This window comes from Telopea speciosissima, chromosome 7, assembly GCF_018873765.1.
Source record: "Telopea speciosissima isolate NSW1024214 ecotype Mountain lineage chromosome 7, Tspe_v1, whole genome shotgun sequence".
Lineage (NCBI taxonomy): Eukaryota > Viridiplantae > Streptophyta > Magnoliopsida > Proteales > Proteaceae > Telopea > Telopea speciosissima.
Genome location: NC_057922.1, coordinates 9,609,895 through 9,629,908, shown reverse-complemented (window position 1 = coordinate 9,629,908; position 20,014 = coordinate 9,609,895). Strand labels below are relative to the sequence as shown.

Here is a 20,014-nt window from a genome sequence, read left to right as displayed (position 1 = left end):
ACTTCCAGTACCGGAGTTTCTGGTGTTCCATTCAGTTTAAAATTTTCCTAAAACACCGAACCAAATCCAACCCCCAACCCCCTACTAAACAAAAAACAAAAGAATAGAAAAGAAAAACCAATCCTCTAATGGTCCTCAGTCCCGCTCCTTTGTGGAATTTCAGGCAAAAACAAGTGAGAACAGCTTCCCCACCTGGTTTAACCATCCGCTTACCAACCTTAAGAGCTTTGTATGCCAGGCGCACAAAAGTTTTGCTCCTCAAAAGCAGCACATCCGATGGGCTCAGTGCAGACTGTTCCCCATAGCACACATAATTCCATTATTGTTCTTATGGCCATTGTACATAGCATAGATGAGTGCTTACACCACGATCTTTGGGATGTTCATTATAACATCAATGAAGACGTTGATGAAAGCTGCAATTAACATGGCAATGCAATGACATCATAGCATAGTAGCAATGTAGGTTGAGCACGGAAAATGCCAATAACTTGAACATATTCTACACCTGTAACTTATATCTGAATGAATATGCGCACAGCCTCAAGCTGGATAAACTAGTATGCAAAATACATTTATATACATGATGCCGAGAACGGCTGTGTTTTCCACTTGCATGTGAACTGCGGTTTGGCACTTGTAGTGTGAACCAGAATCAACATGAGCATAAGCTTTTTCCATAAGCACCAATGGCATCATCATCTTTCGCCTGACAAAGATATGCACACTTCCCAGCGAACACTAACAATCTGGTCATCTTTCTCCTAACAATGATTCAAGAAGAGCAGCCTCTTCCTCCTATAAAAGCATAAATTAACAAAACAAAAGGGATAAGAAATTATCCACGATCCCAGTTGAGTGATGGCTTTTATGCGCAGGTTAAAACGTTAGTCACATACCACTAAAGCATTGAATTCTGTCTCTTCATCTATTGCACCGATAGTGGCAGGATCCTCTAAGAGTTCCTGATATACAAGAAAAAAGTAGCAGAGGTAAGAGTGGAAAGCAAGCTGGATCATCATATATTTCTTACCTATTTTGTTTGCCCATCCTTTAAAAAATTCAAAGCCACAACAGTGAACAGTGATGAAAACACACACACATGCACACAAAAAACACACATAGATTTAGTACAGTATAATAATCCACAAGCAAATTTGAGGTAGTCTGGCATAACAATAAGGACTTGAAAACTGGTTCAATTTTTTTTTGGGTGCAAGGAAACTGGCTGAATTCCAAAGAAGGGGTATCTACATGCGGCAGAAACATCTGCAACCTTGATTATGGAACCCATATCTCAATGCACACACACATGCTTGTATTTGCATAGATAAATACAAAGTAAATATAGTACACTATCCACGAGTAAATTTGAAGTAAGATGAGCATAACTATGAGAACTCAAAAACTAGACTAAGATTCCAAAGCAAGAGAAATGCATCTACATGCGGTAGGAATTTGGGCTCAACCTTGATTATGGGACCCACATCTCTATGCACACACACTTTCTTGTTAAAGCCTGAAAAGAAGCCCATAAGGCACATTTACAGCTATGACCACTGGATAGTAAAAACAAAAGGGGTGAAGTTGCGAAATCAGGCATAGGTTATATGAATAGCACTGATCATGGACCATCCGGATGCTTATGGGACAGAACAGACAGATTGATTAGTTCCTGTTGCTTTCATCCAGCCTAAAGACAGCCAAGTTTCATTTAGCTATATTGGTGCTGCACTACTTAGTGCGTAACCTTGTCTCCCTACCCTAACTAATGTAGTACAGGTTTGAATATCAAATCAGTAGCCAAAACAAGATCTTTTCTCAGGGGACAAGGCTCAGATTAGGGTGATGTAAGTTAACTACAAAATAGGTGGTTGGAATGGGTCTGTGGGTGAGGTTGAGTGTGGAATGTAATGGAGGAAAGATTTGCTGAAAGTTACAGTCAAATCAGGTGGGTAAAACATTAGTTAATGGGTAATCCTAGTGACAATAGGAATGGGGGTATTGGTTTTAGGGTTTAGGTTATGAAATTAACTTACTGATTTCAGATTTGATGTAATCTAATATCAGTAGCTTAATTAGGTCAGGTAAACAGAATCGGTTATGTATGATGGAAAGTCTAAACAGTGTTTTAATGGAGGTAGGGGCAGAATAGGGAAAATAGTAATATATTCAAATCCAGCCACTAGAACAGGGCCTAATTTGAATCGATTCCTAGATTAGAGTTTGAACATGTGGTAGAAATTTCAGAAAGATCGGGTGACTGGTTTTCTTAATCTCAAAAAAGGCTTGCTTATGAACCTTCTAGAATCTAGGGTTCTAGTTGCAGAAAAACTAAGTGTTGTGGAGATGAGGATGTTGAGATGGATGTGTGGCAAAACTAGGAAGGATAAAGTAAGGAATGACCATATTAGAGCTGATTTGGGAGTAACCTGATACGTGATAAGCTATGAGAAACTCGTTTGAGGTGGCAGGTTCTTAAGAGGCATTGGGATGCTCCTGTTCGAAGGAGTGATTTGATTCAGATTGAAAGAACTAAAAGAGCTAGGGGCGGGGCACGCCTAAAATGACCCTAGGAGAAGTGAGGAAAGACATACATAACTTCTTGTATCAAGTATGACCTCAAATAGAGCTGATTGGAGGGCAAGGATCCATGGGGGTGACCAACAAAATCTGATGGAGTTTAAATCCAGGACCACCTAACACTAGGTTTTAGAAAACCAACCACAAGCCAAAATCATGGACAAGGGAAATAAACCAAATTCGAAGAAAATTCAAAAACAGAATGAAGGACTTAGATGTCAATAAAATTTTGAACAAATGCTAATCAGCTATACGAGAATAACATACCAAAAATTCAGACCAATCTGAAGGTCAGATTTTAAGATCTAACAGAATTCCAGTTCAGCAAGTAACCTCAAAACAGAAATAGCACCAGCAGATCAGAGAATCTGATCTGGCGTGAAGTCTGGTCAAGGCATACAGTGGGATGAGAGAACAGAACTCCAAAATCTCAGATTAATCCAAGGCCTGGATTCTGAAATCAGATAGTCTCCTACTGTAACAAGGGAATCCAAAATAAAAGAACAGCAGATGTCAATCTCAGAAATTTAAATTGGCAAAACAGTGATCAAACAATGTGTCCAATGATAAGAAACAGCAACTGATGATCAACTGAAATCATAAGGCTTGCTGAAAATCAAATCAATAATTGAACATAACTCAGGATACTTAATTGAAGCTGATTGAAGCAACAGCAATATATATTGAGAGATGAACTATGGATTCACCACCATAGAATTAGGTTATAATCACTACTAACCAGCTGTTGCATCACCACAGGATTTCAGGAATCAAAAGCTCATAATGAAGTCAAATCGTGGGCTCCTGCCCAGCAGCTTCTTTATTTACAAAAAGGGAATAAGATTCCCACTACAACAGTAAAATAACAATCAAATAGTGAATAGAAAGCCCCGCTTGGTCGGCAGTCCTATTTAAAATCTTGATTACTTAAAGGGTTTTTCTTATTGACACCTCGAGAGGTGTCAAATGCATTTTAACCACTTTTTATTTGCCCCTGGATTCTAATGAGTGTATACTTATTAGAGGGGCAAACTAGTAAAATCATATTTGCTAATTGTCTCTTCCAGTCATGGTTACGGAAGCCTGCTACTCTGGCATCGGAGGCGCAACCCTGGCAATGAAACCAAAGAAGAAATAGGAACAGATCTGATGTGATGCCCACCTCATCTTCCTTGGTGACAAGGGAATGCAAAATCCCCACTGAATTGGTTCTTCTAAAGCTCAGGTTTTTCTGTAAAATCAGAAGCAAAAATTTCCCCTTTCCATTTCACAGGATTCTGCTTTGGAAGTTATTAGGTACCATTCTTGTCTCCAAATCCCAATTGTTTTCTTGGTACCACATTCTTTCTTTGCGAAACCAGCATATTTGTTTTCTTGCTGCCATTTAAAGTCCTTTTGTTGTGGGATTTGAACGGTATCTGGTAAAAGCACTGTAATTTTCTTACTACCATTAAATAAGTAATGGTTATGGAGGCCTACAATTCTGGCATCGGAAGCACAACCCCAGCAACGAAACCAGAGATCGATAGGAACGGTTCTGATGTGATGCCGACCTCATATTCCCACTGAACTTGTTCTTCTAAAGCTCCAAATTGTAAGGCATTTTGAGCTGCTTGAAGTTGGGAGGTGGAGTTCCTTTCAAACCCAAGTTGGCGACTTGAATCTGTGGCCTTGTCGCCAGAGCAGCAGACATGGGGCAGGAAGAGCCAAATGGTTCATTTCCCCCGAAAGACCATTTTAGGAACTCCTGATTCTCCAACCCTCGTCCAAAATCATTTAGAATTTTCAAGCCACTAGGATCAGTGCTGGCACTAAAAACGGCTGAAAGAAAACAAAAAGCCCCCGTGAAAACCAGGATCGTTGGCACTAAAACCCACTTTGGTTGTTTATCAGTTGTCAGCTACCAAACGCCGAAACAGAGTAAAGCAACAACTCAATTAAATAAATTACTCCGTATTGTTGGTAGAGTGAGGACCATGAGGCCCACGACACTATCAAGGATTTCTCTTCTAGAGGTATGTATGTAATGCAATGCAGATAGCATCGATAGTTGAGAAGTCATCAGGCGCTGTGGAGATGATGAGATCTGTCAGATGGGAGGCATCTTCATGTCACTGACACAGTTGATGGAGAGGCTCAGGTGTGTGAGACGCATGCAGAGCACGCCTTGAGGATCAGACCTTCGCAACCCATGCTGTTTACAAACACGCACCCCATTCGGGACACTGCTCCTGCAATCTTTTCCACTGCCACCTCCAGCGACTTCTATGTTCCCCGGTGAAATCTTCTATTTTCACCAAATAACTTATTTACCCCTAATTTTGCGGTGTTCCATTGAATAACCAGAGGGTAAAAAAGTCAGGTTACAATAGTCAAAGTTCACCATGAGAGGTGTCATTCAGACAAACCCTTAAAACTCTTAAAAAGTAGAGTTCCAACTACTTAAAAGAAAGTGTCTCAAATAATTAAACACTTTAGTAGTTAGGATAGTGTTCTAATTAGGTGGGACTCTAGTTCAACTAGGAATAAAGAATTAACTAAATAAAAACAAACAAATAAAGAACCAAAATACTATCCCACAATGGAGTACACTGAGTTCAGAACTGAGTCAAGTCCATAGCAGTCATGGCAACAAGGCGATCCGAGACGGTGGTGGAAGACAAAAACCAACGCAACACCAACTAGGTGCCCTTCCAGCAAAAGGCACCTGGACGTTAGGCAACTCCTTGACAACTATGGTCAAGTCAGCTGAGTTGACTCTTTTTTCCTCCTTTGGCATTCCTTGGAATACCATTGATCTACATCAAAATCACATGCTACCGACGTTGATAGCTTATGCAGAGATCCTAATTTCAACTTGAGGCACCACTAGGCATTGGCTAGGCTCCTTGCCGATCCTTGCAACCCAATATCCTTGAATATCTCTAAACGGTAACAGTATTCACAAACTACATGATACTTCTTATCACACTGGACCTACTATCAATGAAGAATTTGAGTGAAATGCCTAGGTTCATAAGACATAAAAGTCAAACAGATGTATCAATCGGACAAGTACGAATGTTTCTGTTTTTAAGACATTTCCAGCAGACAACTGTTCCATCCCTCCACAAATTCATCAAGCTAGATAAGACGAACTTTATTGATGACATTTTAAAAACCATTGATTTATCCTAAATCAACAATCCTATGTGATTTTCATACAATAGCTATTTAAAAGAACTCCAACCATCTTTAATTTACTTATCCTTCACCAAGATTCACCGATCATCTCCCACATAATCTCCAGTCTAATAAAGATGGCAATGAATTCAGGTATACAAAAATCTCAGAAAATGAAACATCTACATGTCTCCACCTGAAACACCACACCTAGTCCCTTCAACATTAAATATCCACAGCCCCACTTTATGCCTTTCTTTAGTTGCATCTCAAAAAATCAGGAAGTTTAATCCAATGATGGATCATACACCCAAGTGGTGATCAACTTCTGCCAAAACATTAAGAGAGTAAATGAAAGCCGTTGCATTATGGTTATGGCTTAAAGAGTTGTTTATCCTTATATCATTTTTTAAGATTCATCTTAAGACTAAACTCGGTTGCAGTACATGCAGTTGTTTGCTAGAATCACCTCAAAAGGAATGGCATTCAACCCTCTCCCACAAGTACACAGCACTTTCACCCAAGCGCTGATGAACCAAGACATTTCCCTCCAATTCTTCATCAATAATTGGCTTAGTTCAGAAGATGCATGATAAAAGTTAGTGACTTGTGTTTGTACTAGAGCATTTGATAATATTTTGCAGCAAATGTGGGTAATGGAGCCTAGTCAATGGTGCCTCAAGCTTGTATTAGGACACTAAGAAATACACAAACCTAGATTTGCACATGCTACAGAAAGTAATGAACATGATGCTGCTCAATATCCAAGAAAATAAATATTCTTTTCTTTTCTTTTCATTTGAACAAATTTAAAACACTTTCTCATTCACTCAAAATAAAAATACAAAAAAGCTGGCCTTAAAGGGATTCTAGTTGTAATGAAACCATAACTGGAAATGAAGTCTCATTCAAAGAGAGACATCTGTTTTTTTTTTTTTTTTTTTTTTTTTTTTGGGGGGGGGGGGGTGTCCTGGACAGAAGGATCACCATGAATCTATCTCTATGATACAACCCTGAACCCAAGACCACACAACAAATGGTGATTTGTGACTCACACTAAGAACTTCAATTTGCCACAAATAACTCCTCACCAGTGCCTCAGTCAATCATCATCGGGCATGATGAAAGTATTTTATTTACTCCCAATCATCTTACCTCTGTTAGGACCAAAAATAAATTACCCCTACTTTCATTTCAAAGTTTTATCCTCTCCAGGCTTGCAACCATCCATCTCAACATCGCCATCTTTGCAAATTCACTCTGTTCACATCCAGTTTCATGAAGACAGTTGTCTTGCAGCTTTTTGATAAAAAATTTACCCAAAATTGATTGATATTGCATCCGTCTCAGAACACTCTGAAAGCTAGCTTCACTACTTCCACCCACACAATGTCTATGCACAAACACAACCCCCCCCCCCTTCTTTTCTCCCTCTCTCCTCTCTTGCATCTCAGTTATGCAAACCCTATTCCAGCATCCCACTTTATTTAAAACCATAATAGCTGTTAATTTTCATGTTCCATTTCACCACTTCAATCCAGGTTATGTCCAGCCTCGTCCTTTAAACACATCAAGTACACCACACTACATAATGATTTTTAGGGCCTTTGATGGTCTGGCCAAATGTTCAGTGCCACTCAGCAACCTGATGCATCCACCCTCTTTCATCTGGGCTTGGACCGACAGTTCGAAGTATCAACATAATCTAATGGATGATTGAGAACCAATATAGCAAAAAAAGTGCCAATGTTAAACCCCCCCGTCTCCCCCCCCCCCCCCCCAAAAGAAAAAAAATTCTTGAACCATCAGCAGAAAACCCGGGGAGAAGTGCCAATGGTAACCCTCCCCCCCAAAAAAAAAATTCAAAAATCTCCACTGGACCTCCCCTCTTCCGACGATCTGGTGGAAACTTACAAGCTCTGCAATATTTATGGCTTTCTGCAATTCTTAAATGACAATATCAGGTCAAGGATACTGCAACACATGTAATATTTTACATGCAGAAACAAACAATGCCTTAAATAAAATTTGAAAATGGAAAAGGAGGGGGGAGAACCAGTTTAAGGTTGACTGCTGGTGCAGGATTATCATTGAAATGAAAAGAAAATCAATAAGGAGATTTTGGGAGATTATGCTTATTGCTAATTCCTAAAAATATTTCTCCATTCCAAATATTTTCAATTTGACCTTGCTCATCAAGAAGCAGGCGAAGAAAATAAACCAAGTTTAAGACGCAGATTTAGCCAACCACTGGCATTAGAAACAAGCTCAATCTGCGGAAATGAAAAAGGATAGACAGCCAGAGAAGCAAGATGGCAGCAACAGAAGCAAGATATACTGGATGGAACACTTCAATCAGCAAGCCGATTGTATGGACTGTTCGCATCCTTGGAAATGGTCTCTCAAAAGATTTACTTGGACTTGTTAATTTAGTACTTGACAGAATTAATTGAGTTCTGGTAAGTAATCTAATGAGATTATTTGACTCTAAAATTACTATGGCATTGTGGAATGTATTGATTTTTGTACGTTTCAAATATTGAACAAGATACACTAGATCGCTTCCAGTTTTATTTATCAGATAATTCTATGGTCTGTTAAGTTCATTTAACTTGCTTAGGGAGTTTTTCTCATTGGGGACAGAGTTCCTGCATGCCTGAACCAGGAACCTCTTCCTGCCTGCCATTAATAACTGTCATGTAGCAGTTCAGTTGGAGCCCAAATTTGGTGGACATGTTGTCCACATCATCATTCATCTATCCATGGTTAAAATTTAAACCAATCTGACATCTCCATGTTTAATTACAGAGGTTTAAAAAATCTTGAAAAGTTTAGGAAATGAACTCAACAGGAACCATTGGAAAATCAAGGGGGGAAAACCCATACATGGTGGGCCATATGATTGAGATAGGTCACTAAATTTGACAAGCTACTTATCAGGGGATCTCAAATATATCAAATGGGCAGCTTGACAAATTATCAGTCCACGTGGCTGAAAAATAGCAAGCATTAAGGAAACTATTCCAAGAACAAGCATGAAGGAAACATTTTCCCTTTCATATTGAGAAAAATACTTCCATCACGTCCACTATTTGCGACCATGTGGATTAGTGATTTAGCAAGTTAACCATTGGATAGACTTAAAACTCCTACTGAAAAGCCTCTTGTCAAGTATGGTGGCCTATCTCAACCATATGGCTCACCATGTATGGACTTTTTCCCTTGATTTTTCAATGGTCCCTGTTGAGTTCCATGTTTCGCTTGTTCACTTCTTTAGACTTTTCAAATTTATTCTAAACATTGGTAACAATAAATGGATGTTCAGATTGGTCTCAAAATTGGAACATGAATAAATGATAATGTGGACAACATGTCCACCAAATTTGGGGCCTACCTGAACTGCCACAAGGCAGCAATGATGGGCATGTGGAAAGGGAAATGAAACTGGGTGTTTCGGAACTCCACCCCCTTCAATAATCTAGGCCTTTTTCAGTAAACTAAAACGCTATGTTGCTAAAAGGTGCCAACTTTAAGCCCCTACTAAGCGGTTCAATAGCTCTCATCAACTACCTTGTAACTAAAATATTGTTGGCAATTCTATTTGCCTACCTGCCTTACTCAACCTGTCCTACGAAGGTAAGGGTGGCCAATAAATACCCTCTTAGCTAAATGGGTACAGATAGGCCATCCTTACCCTCCCCATTTACCCCTTCACCTGCCTAACTAAGGGTAAATAAGTAATTTTATATATATTTCATATTTCCCTATATATGTAATATTTGTGTGGTGTTGCTTCCCTTTGAGCCTTGGCCCATTTAGAAGCCTAACCCAAAGCTTGGTCCTTAGCATGGGACTTTAGCCTGTAGTCCATTAGTCCAAACTCCAAATAAACAAAAAGGGGGGAAATCCAAAGACCAAAGAAGAAAATCAAAACCCTAAATCTCGTCACTTTCAAAGGCTCCTCTCCATCCCAGATTGGAATGCTTCCCCCTTCGTCACTCTCACAGTTGGCTCTCACATTCATCTCAAACCCTAACACCCTCTCCTCTCCCTTACTCTTTTTCTCAACAGATGTTCAAGATGCTAAGTGCAATGACCACCAGTGAAGTGACGACTACTAACCTGCAACAAAAATGGCAATTACAACAACGATCTCAGGTATGGTTTTTCCATTTATTCTAATTGTTCTTCTTCATTCATTCATTTTCTCTTCTTAGTTCTCACTCAGCTTCCCATTCCCTCCCCAACCCCTCTTCAATTTATTTTATGGGTCGAGATTTCCTTGATTGAAACCCAAAGTACTCCTCCAACCTTCCCTTTGTCATCAGTGAACAAAGAATGCAGCAATCACTACGACATCAGAAGAAATGTGGAATCCCTTCCATTAACAATTGGTATGTCATCTTCTGCATCTTCTTCTTGTCCATATCCATTTCAAAAAGCCGAACTCTTTCTTCTTCCTCACACGTTTATGTGGTTCGTAGGGTTAGAAATCTTTTTTTCTCTTTATAAACCTTGCTTATTAGATTTAAGACTAGGTTCTTCTAATAAAAAAATTAACTATATAGCTTTACCTGCCTTTTACACTTCAGGTATTGGGAATTTTTACCCTACCAGATAAGGTAAGGGTAGGGTAAATCCTAACCCACCTAGGAGGGGTATGGGTAAGGCCATTACCTGACACTATCTTACCTATTGTCACGTCTAACCTAAATCATGGAGCCATGTGCATAATAGTGCGTAAATAAAAAGAAAATCAATGCTCACAAATCCAAATATGAGACAAAGATATAGTCTTACACCATATACAACAAATCCAAAAAACAAATTCCTAGTAATTATTTCTAAACCCCTTTTGATCACAAGTTGTCATTGGACACAGCTTAGGAACCAAAGTGACATCATATCATAATAGAATGGCTTGTCTCACATGCTGCACAGAGCCATAGACCACAGGAGGCAATATAAAGTATAAAACCAACCAAGATAAAGATAGTAAATCCACAACCAATCCTCATGAAGATTGTCAATAGATACTACAAAGATGGTGAAGTTTTCCTTCTTTTTTGTACTTTTTCCTTCATTTAAACTCAAATAAAATTCTAGTATGGGGAAAAAGAGGAAACTGATTCAAGTACTTACATCATCTGCAATTTGTAATAGGCCATTCTGGTCCTGCATGAACATAAACAGAGGTTCCTTAGTTCATTTTGTTTGCCCTTGTTCCAAGACTCTAATAACATTATAAAAAGAAATTGTTCCTGAAATTAGCAAACTAAAATGTTAACTTTCCTTCGGAAGAACAACAGTGAAGAAACTCAAGTTATAACTAATCATATAAAAAAATACATTTTGAATGTAAACAAGAGTGTCAACACTAGTTTACCAACTAATCAAGAGAACACTATAGTCCCTCAGACACAGAGAAGTAAAGCTTCTGTTTTACCTTTACAGCAACAAATAGAAGTGGATCAGATGGTGTATAAATCATATATTGTGCACCATCCTGCAAAACAAACCTCAAAAGATTGAGCTACAAGTCAGAGATTTCAGCACAAACCAAAATATCAAATAACCTACCAATCTTTAAAGTATCATTTCTGTAAGTTCCAACCAAAGAAGCATTAAATGAACCATGTTTTCATAATGATGAGAGACACTCCATTAGAGAATACAAGATGTTAAAGATACTGGTGTTTGATGTATACCATGATAGGGGGAATGTCCCTATCGTGACTGGACATTATCTCTTAGCTTTAGGCTAGGATTCTATTTCCTAGTTAGAGTAGGACTTCTTAGCTCTTATTGCGGGTACTGGTTACTGATCTTGGGTTTGTCACACGGTAGCAGAGCAGTAACCAGTACTTGTCATATCCTTAATATTTCTTTTGAGACTTGAGAGTCTTGTTAGGGTTTTCAGAGCTAAAATTATGGACATACATGGGAATTTATGCAAGGTATGATTGAATTATTTGACATTTGGTCTATCTAGACCAGCTTCTAGGTATCTAATGGTCGGATTTGCTATTTGACCCTTCTATGTGGCGGAATTAGGTGTCCTGATTAGAGACACCCTTACTTGGTCTCCCGACCAGGGAAACTTTTGCCAAAAATATGTCGAAAACAATTTTAACACTGAAAAATAAACAAAATCGGAACAATCCATGTAACCCAATGTTTTGAAATTCTGACCAACCTGGACAATCAAACTTGTCGACCATGAAGCAAGCCCCTCATTGTGTTTTGTTTGGTAATCTATCCAAATTCTGAAGATCTCTATGAATCTAAAATTCAGGTAGATTATATTGGCAAACCCCAAGCCAGTCTTTATATGGTACAAATTAGAAAAAGAGAGGCGGGGTTGTCCAACCCTAGATTCTAGACCAAGGGGGGATAGCTCACTTGGCAAGGACCATACCTCACAATTAAGAGGTCCCGAGGTCAACTTTCTTTGGGGCCTAACTATCAAAAAAAAAAAAAAGAGCTTCTAATATGAGGGCAAAATGTTAACGTAATAATCAACCAAAACTCCAAATCAAACCACAAAGTCCATGTACAACTCCCACCCCTAAAAAAATCATTTTCCTAGCCAGAACCTAATCATTTATGTAGCAAAGATGAACGGTCAAAATTATCATAATAAAAATACCTAGCATGCTTACTTACCTGATGGAAGCAAGTAATCTCTAAACCTTCACTTGGTATGCCATCAATGTCTTGACCATCATCTGTATAGAAATTGCAATAATCAATAACAAACAAGATTTTTAGTAGTGCTAGAAGAGGACTAAACTAAAGAAGTTCAATCAACAGCTTCCTATGCAACATGTCATCACCTAGTCACTGACTAGGCAAGCTTTGCCTCAAAAGGTCCAGATACCTAGTCATCGACTTACTTCAGTAAACTTGACACGGAGGAGGAGGGCTAACATAGAAGTACCAGCACTGAAAGGTCTTATGTACAAACACTATATCCAGAATGGTCCAACTACATGGACATTTAATAAATTTAAAATAAAAAAAACTCAAAGAGTTAAGACAGTGAAGGGAAAATGGGAAATATAGGAACCGCAATAGGTGGAGGTGCAGCATTTGAAACACTGAAGGGCAGTAGATGACTCGGATTCCAGAACTGGATTTCAAATTTGAAGTATTTCTTCCTTGAGACTTACATTAAGAACTCTGGCTGGACAAGAAAAACTTTGTAAGCAAATATAGCCAAAAGTTTCTTTGGTCAGCAGACCATGTAAGGGGTCCCTGGTCAGAACACCTACTTCCACCATGTGGAAGCAGCAGATGATAAATCTGACCGTTGGCTACCTAGAAGACGTACTGGATAGACCACGTCAAATTTCAGACCCAAACTCAATCATTTACCCCCTGTAATGCCATGCCCTCCCATGTATGTCTATGCACCCCCTTGATAGTCCCTCACACCCATGTCATATTTCTAGATTTTTCAACGATCTGTTTCACCACATGGCCAACTCCGTTCAGGCAGAAACTTGACATGAGAACAAGGGACCTTGCGGTCCACCTGCCACAAAATTTCAGCCCAATCAATCTGCCACGTGGCAGAAGTAGGCATCCGACCATGGCTTGGTTATGTGGACTGACATACCACAAAAACCTTCGCATAAATAAATATGCAATAATTATCAATCACCGATATAACCTGTAAACTAAGGCACATTTCAGTAATATTTCCTGGAAGTATCCCAAACTTTCATTGTGTTCCCAGCAATGGAGCTGCCCATTGTCGGGAATTTCAGGTACATTCTGAAAGCTTCCAGTAATCACCACACTTGTATGCAGACTAAAGGCTAGAGTTTGCAATTCATAATTTATCCAGAAGCCTCCGTTTTAAAATACAAGTCCATCACGAGCTGAATAGTGCTTGATTCTACAACTCCATCATGAAAAAGCATGTCAAAACCATTCGTAAATAAGAAAGAGCAGAGAACTACAACCTGCACGAAATTCAAATATATCCTCTTCTGAATAGCAAAATCCTCCCCGTGCTGTATAACAAAATCTGATTGGGAAACACAAGAAAGGAAATCATTGACATTGAGGGTAACGAACTAAACTAAAGCAAACACTAAAAGACCAAGATTTTAAGAAATTCTGAATGAACTGAACCAAATTGAAGAAGGTATACATTACAAATGTCTTAAGAGAAGGCAGCCTTAATAACCATACCCAGTAAACACCAGATGCATATGTATCTTTGCAAGAGCATAAGCAGCAGCAGGAAGAATAGCCTCAACCTCCTCATCACTGACCTGCAAACTTAAGCAGATAAATGGCAAAGAATGTGGAATGTTGCATACTTGAAGATAGTCACCTACCAATAATAACGAATAAATTGAAAAACTCTGAATCCATTTAGAATTACAACTAACAACCATAGTTGTCACGGCGTCATGGCGATCCAAGTCGGTGGAGGGGTGTCACGTCGATATATCGACATGTCGCCCGAGCATGTCGACCATGTTTTATTTTTTATTTTCTCTATTTTTAATGTTTTAATAGATGTATACTCAAGCCATGTTTTATTTTTTCTCTATTGTTTCACAAGTTTTAAGAAGAAAATTCAGAAATCGAAGAAGAAATCGAAGATGGGAAGAAGAAATTGAAGAAGAAATCGAAGTGGGAAAGAAGAAATCGAAAGAAATCGAAGAGGGAAAGAAAAAATCGAAGAGGGAAGAAGAAATCGAAGATAGGAAGAAGAAATTGAAGAGGGAAAGAGAGACAGGAAGAAGAAATCAAAGAGGGACGCCATGACGTAGGTCGCCATGCAACCTTCTCCAGCGCCAGGACGCCGCAGCCATGGCGACGCCATGACAACTATGCTAACAACCCATCATTATGACCACAAAGTGAATTGTTCATCTCCTAGTCATGCTTGAAAGCTAAAAACACAAATGGGCCACAGCCAAGAAGCTAGCAATGGTATTGTAGAAGCTAAGCCAGAAATCTGACAGAACCTGGTCTCAGGCCCAATCCATCTACACCCTTCTTGTTGCTGCAAATTTTATACCCACCACTGCAATTACTTAAAAGGAACAATTTTACCAGCTATAGGAATTAGAAATTCCACTTTGATAAACAAGGTTGTACATTGATAATGATGGAGAAAAAGTACTTGAAGTACTTAAGAAGAATGGCAACAAAGAGTGTGAAAGTGAAGTACTTTGTTAAGGTAATCCACCATCATTGTCATCACTATATATGCTCTCTAGTATCAAGAAAATGTAAAGAATCCATAGTATCAGTCCCCGATCCTCTTTGTTTGGCTTCACACCAGGAAGAAATTTGTAAGAGATTCAGGCTTCTTATGATCAAAAGTGTTTTCAGAGAAATCCTCATAAACCCCTTTTGAACTGAAGCCTAATTTGATCTCCTGCTTAAATACATGGCCACTTGCCTTGTTCCTAGTTCCTACCAATTTATGGGTATTGGTGTCCTCCTTATGGACCATGGGGCTAGATTCCGATATATAAAACTCAACAGCTCTTGAGTTTAGATTTTAAATCAAAAGTTGCAAAGTTCAAAGTAGTATTAAGAATTATGTGAATTTAAAAATCGGTAAGAATTAAAAAAAAAAGTTTGTTATCTGAATTCCAGCTCCGTCCATTGTTATTTAGTACAAAGGCCTTCTGTTTTTTACTCTAAATAATCAATAACATGAAACTGATCCATCAAAAAATACTGGCCGATACCACCAATGTTCCCTCAAATATCTGCCAAGGGTTGGGTCAGATCATCTCAATCCAGATTGGATCAGCAGTGTCCAATCCATTTGTGCTACTGAGCATAAAACCTTTCCTGGAAGAAAAGGCATTTATGTTAGTCCAAACTGATCCATTACAAAGATAGATCCTTAACTACTATTCATTCCCCTCCCTGGTATATGAATGTGCTTCACTCATTCGTATGAAATGTTTAAACTAGACCATTTGCCCTTCTTCAACAAAACAAAATATATTCAGTAAGCAGTGCTTCTATATCTTATCTGTACACACAAATAAATGTAAAGTTAAGGTCGAAGCAAGAGTCATACAGCTGACCACCCCTCAATGTTTGTGCTCTTCAATATCTGAACAGGCCTGCAGAAGTAAAGCTCATCTATTAGTAATTTCCACCATAATCACTTAAACAGTACAAAGGAGGAAAAATCACTTACGTATCTACTGGGCACAACAGCATACACTCATCCCCTCGAGAAGTTCTGAATACTCTTCTTATTATGCACTCCAATGGCAAATTACTTGTAGAGTCAACCTGCCCATGGCCTTGTCAGATTCCTCATACTAGAGGAAAACTAAATTTTAAGTAACAAAAAAAAAAGACTAAATACACCTATTTTGTGAATTTACTAGAGCAAGGTTTAAAAAATTGAATCAGAATCTGCCAATTTGAATCGGAATTGACTGACCCCAATTCCAATTATGCCCAATTCTCAAACCCACTTTTGAATCGGCCAAAAAAGCTTAAATCTTTGCTTCTTCTTTTTTTGTTACTTTTTTCCCCTTCATTTAGCCACTAAAATAGCAGAAAATATTGAAATTTACCACTTGCAGAAAGATCTACAAGACTATTGAATCAAAAACCAAAAAAGATCTGTGGAAATCTTTGTTTCTTCTTTCAGATTCCATTTTCTAGGGTTCCAGCCAATTCCGATCATATTTGAATCGGAATCGATGGAGGCTGATCCCATGTCCGATTCCAGGTTTTTTAACCTTGTACTGTAGCAGCAGTAATTTCTCATGCTTCCTATCAAAAAGTCGCAAGATTTCATAACAGCAGGATTTTGGGCAAAAAACACTGTTACTGCATCAACGTTCCTGTTCCATACTTCCATGAAGCAATATGTGCCTTTGTATTATTATACGCTTTTTCCTTATGTTCAGGACATTTAGACCAGGAAAAGAAGGAATAGGCATGCTGCACACATCTGATAACAAAGTTGCGCATTTCAGGAATTGGAGATTTTATGCACATGCTCAACTGGTTCACCCTATTCTTACAGAAAAAATCATTGTTTTCAAAATTAAATAGTAACCAGATTCATCCCTTTCTTACAGGAAAACATCATTGTTTTCAAAATTACATAGTAACCAGACAATCAATTTGGTAGAATGTATTTATTTTACATACACACGTAGTCCCCCCAAAAGCACACCAATTTGTGATGAATCAGTGGGGAAGAAAACAAAACATAAATAAATTAAACTAGAAAATAAGTATCCTCATGAATCAGAAGAAGCCTGTGACTGGAACATTGTAAAATCATATAAATAATGTATGACACAGTAGTCCTCAGCAACTTGAAAAGTCTACATTTTCTGTGCAGCTGCTCATCCATTTTCCAAATGAACGTAAGTGAATTGGAGTTTGGAAAGAGCATTCAGTTGTTTGAGTACGTGTACTTTCTTTCAGCTTGTTGCGTAGTTATTGAGTGTGAACTAATTCATTTTATTGAGATTACTGCTTTTCTTGTATCATATATGAAGGTTTGAATTTTCAGCTTTTTAAACTTTTTTTATCCTCCCCCCTGGTGGAGAAACAGTGGTCAGTCGTTATAAGTAAAACAAGAAACATTTTTGAGTTCTTCAAATTTTTTTATTAATTTTTAAACACTTAAAAATTGTTACGAGAGAAAAATAATTCATTAAAAAGATCAAGAAAGTTTTTGAGTATAGCAGAACTATCAAAAGGGAATTTTTTTTTAAAATGATGATTCAATTGCTTTCCCAGCATAGTTATCTTTTTCTCGGTGAGAACTAAACAACTTATGGCTTATTTAAGATTTACACGGCTTCTATTAAAGATTGGCATAATTATAAATATCTTAAAAAAAAAATTCTCAAAGACAAGCGAGTCTCCCTTCTTTTTTTTTTTTTGGGTAAGAAAGCGAGTCTACTTTGATTGCAATGCAAAAAGTGGTCATTCCTCATGAAAATATTCTAAGACACCCCTTCTTAAGAGAGAAGGTTCTTTTTGCTGATATTATTACCAGTATTCGCTCATACAATGAAAAAGTTAATTCTGAAACATAGGGCAAACTATGATGAATGTATCAAACCAAAAAACTAAATTATAAAAAATACCCAGAAATAAAGAGGTCATAACGGAGTGTTATGGAGAAAGAGAGTATGAAAACTACTAACAATGGATGCAATTCGCTTGGAAGAAGCCATAAGCACCTTCCCATTATCATCCAGCACGAACCCAGCAGGGGGTTTTGGAAGCGGCAACAGTTGATAAGGTTGCGACAGAGCGCCTGAATCAGCAGAATCGCCATCGCCGGTATCCACATCCACCGTCTTCGGAGCACTGCTCTTCTTCTTAGGCGGTGCTCGTTGTCGCTTCTTGACCGAGGAACCATTTTGCTGCTTAGCAGCTCCGCATCGAGTGACTCTGAAGCTATTGTTTGTAGAACTGCAACTACTACTGCCGCAGATTGAGATTGAAAGTGAAGTGAAGGTAGGGAATGATTGCTTAAGATTTAAAGAGGAGTCAGGAAGGGTTTGAAGGGGTGAGCGATTGAGAAGCCATGGACGAGCACAGAAGAAATGCGAGTTACTTGTAGAAAATACCATTCTCTTTCCCTCCCTCTCTTCCTTGTGTTTCGCTTGGTTTTACTGTTTTGTTGCTTCAAGATTTTCAGGTGGATCGATCAGTCGGTCTCAGTGACTGGGAGGAACCCAACACGAGCCCGTGTGCCCAGTGCCCGTTCCGCAACTCGTTCAGATATTTTCCCTGTCTTCCATATCTTTATTTCCGAAAATACCCTTTTCCATTTACGTCTTTTGTCTATTATCTTACAGAGATTATTTGTCATCATACCCGATCTGACCAAGCTCCAAATCACCATTTTACATTGCCGAGGAAATTAACCCATTCAGAGGCTCAGCGAACTCGCAGAGACATGGAAACCTGGGCCGACGGCACTAAGGCCACCATCTATGTCGAAGACGGATTCGAGTTCGACGAATGATATCTTGGGGATCTACACTGCAATTAAGAGGTTTTGGAAAATATGGCACGAGGAAATAAGCAAATAATGCATTCCAGGGAGATAATGAAAGCGAATGCAACATAGTCTCGAAACTTGCAGAAACAGCTCAGCAAGGACATCCCTGCATACTTTTGGAGAGGAGACAGCAATGACTGATGAGAGTGGACCCGATTTCCAAGGGGTCTTTTGTCTGCAAGATACCAAAAGTAGGGCACACTAATAATAACATGGTTTAAATACACGTATCGCCTGTAATGCACCTAATATTTCTCGTACCCTTAAGTTTATGATAAGTTCACATATCATCCCTCCCAATATTTCACGTATCATTTCTATTTTACCCGTTAATGTCCATTTAAGTCCACACAAAGTGTTAAATGCTATAAAATGACCAAATTACCTTCTTTTCTATTTCTTTTAAAATTTTGAAAAGACTTAATTACCCTGACCTATTTGCTAAAATTTGAAAATACCAAAATGTCTTCATCTTTCCCAAATCATTATCTTCTTTATATACCCCAATACCACCACCACCCACCATTAACACCATCACCACCGTGAAACCCCACCTCCAACACCACCGCCACCCACTACCATTAATATCACCAACCATCTTCTTCCCCAGATCGTTTCTCCAAAACATGAAACCCTAAACCCATTTTAGGATTTCAAAACCCCACTGCCTCTTAACAAGGAAATAGCCAAAACATAGCCCCGGATCGAATATATGGAGAGAGAGAGAGAGTATGGAAATTATCTCGGCCTCTTCAATACCACCAACATCGGCAAACAATCCAACCATGTCATCGCAATCGAGATGGATTGCCTCCAAAATGCAGAGTTCAACGAATAATAAGATAATAACAATTTAGAAAATTCACTGAATCAAGTGTAAACAGTGGGGACTGAGGAGCTAGGGATTCCTGGTCTTTGCTTTGGGTCGGCCTCATCTCTTTCTCTCTCTTTCTCTCTCGTTCTCTCTCTCTTGAGTCTTGCCTTGCCTTGCTTTGCTACTTTGCAGAATCCCTAAAATTTTTTGTGGGTTTTCTCGTCTCTGAGCTTCTTTTATTATTATCTTTTCTAATTCGACACACCTCCTTCTTAGTCTGCCACTGTAATCATAACTTCTCATTTTTCCTCTGGAAAAAAAATACACTCTCTCTGCATTGCAATACCCCAAGTGACTGGAATTCACTCAGTTCTCTGTTCCCTCTTTATTTACATAAATAGAACAATTGAAAG

The 20,014-nt window shown here is 38.6% G+C and overlaps 1 protein-coding gene across 3 annotated transcripts; it reads right to left on the bottom strand.

Annotated features, from left to right (window-relative positions):
• Nucleotides 1-522: 522 nt before the first annotated feature.
• On the bottom strand, nt 523-19,741 carry LOC122667517. 3 transcript variants are annotated; one of them, XM_043863799.1, is made up of 11 exons: nt 19,723-19,741; nt 17,922-18,358; nt 15,935-16,032; nt 15,812-15,857; nt 13,948-14,030; nt 13,716-13,780; nt 12,412-12,473; nt 11,192-11,251; nt 10,888-10,920; nt 900-965; nt 523-798 (listed from the first exon to the last, which is right to left on the bottom strand). In XM_043863799.1, the coding sequence occupies exons 2-11, from the start codon at nt 18,351-18,353 to the stop codon at nt 754-756; spliced, it is 990 nt and encodes a 329-aa protein (XP_043719734.1). In that variant the 5' UTR covers nt 18,354-18,358; nt 19,723-19,741; the 3' UTR covers nt 523-753. The 3 variants fall into 3 exon arrangements, with proteins under 3 accessions (XP_043719734.1, XP_043719733.1, XP_043719735.1); XM_043863798.1 differs by lacking the exon at nt 19,723-19,741 and having other exon boundaries at nt 17,922-18,404; XM_043863800.1 differs by lacking the exons at nt 523-798; nt 900-965; nt 19,723-19,741 and adding an exon at nt 7,640-7,664 and having other exon boundaries at nt 17,922-18,404.
• Between the last annotated feature and the right edge of the window lie 273 nt (nt 19,742-20,014).

Bases quoted from the DNA above. Each gene is read 5' to 3' on its own strand.
- LOC122667517 (XM_043863799.1), bottom strand. From the start codon at position 18,353: ATGGTATTTTCTACAAGTAACTCGCATTTCTTCTGTGCTCGTCCATGG. The intron at 11,252-12,411 runs GTAAGTAAGCAT...TTTGTTTTGCAG, and splicing joins AGATTACTTGCTTCCATCAG to GATGGTGCACAATATATGAT. The intron at 799-899 runs GTATGTGACTAA...ATGCTTTTATAG, and splicing joins CAGAATTCAATGCTTTAGTG to GAGGAAGAGGCTGCTCTTCT.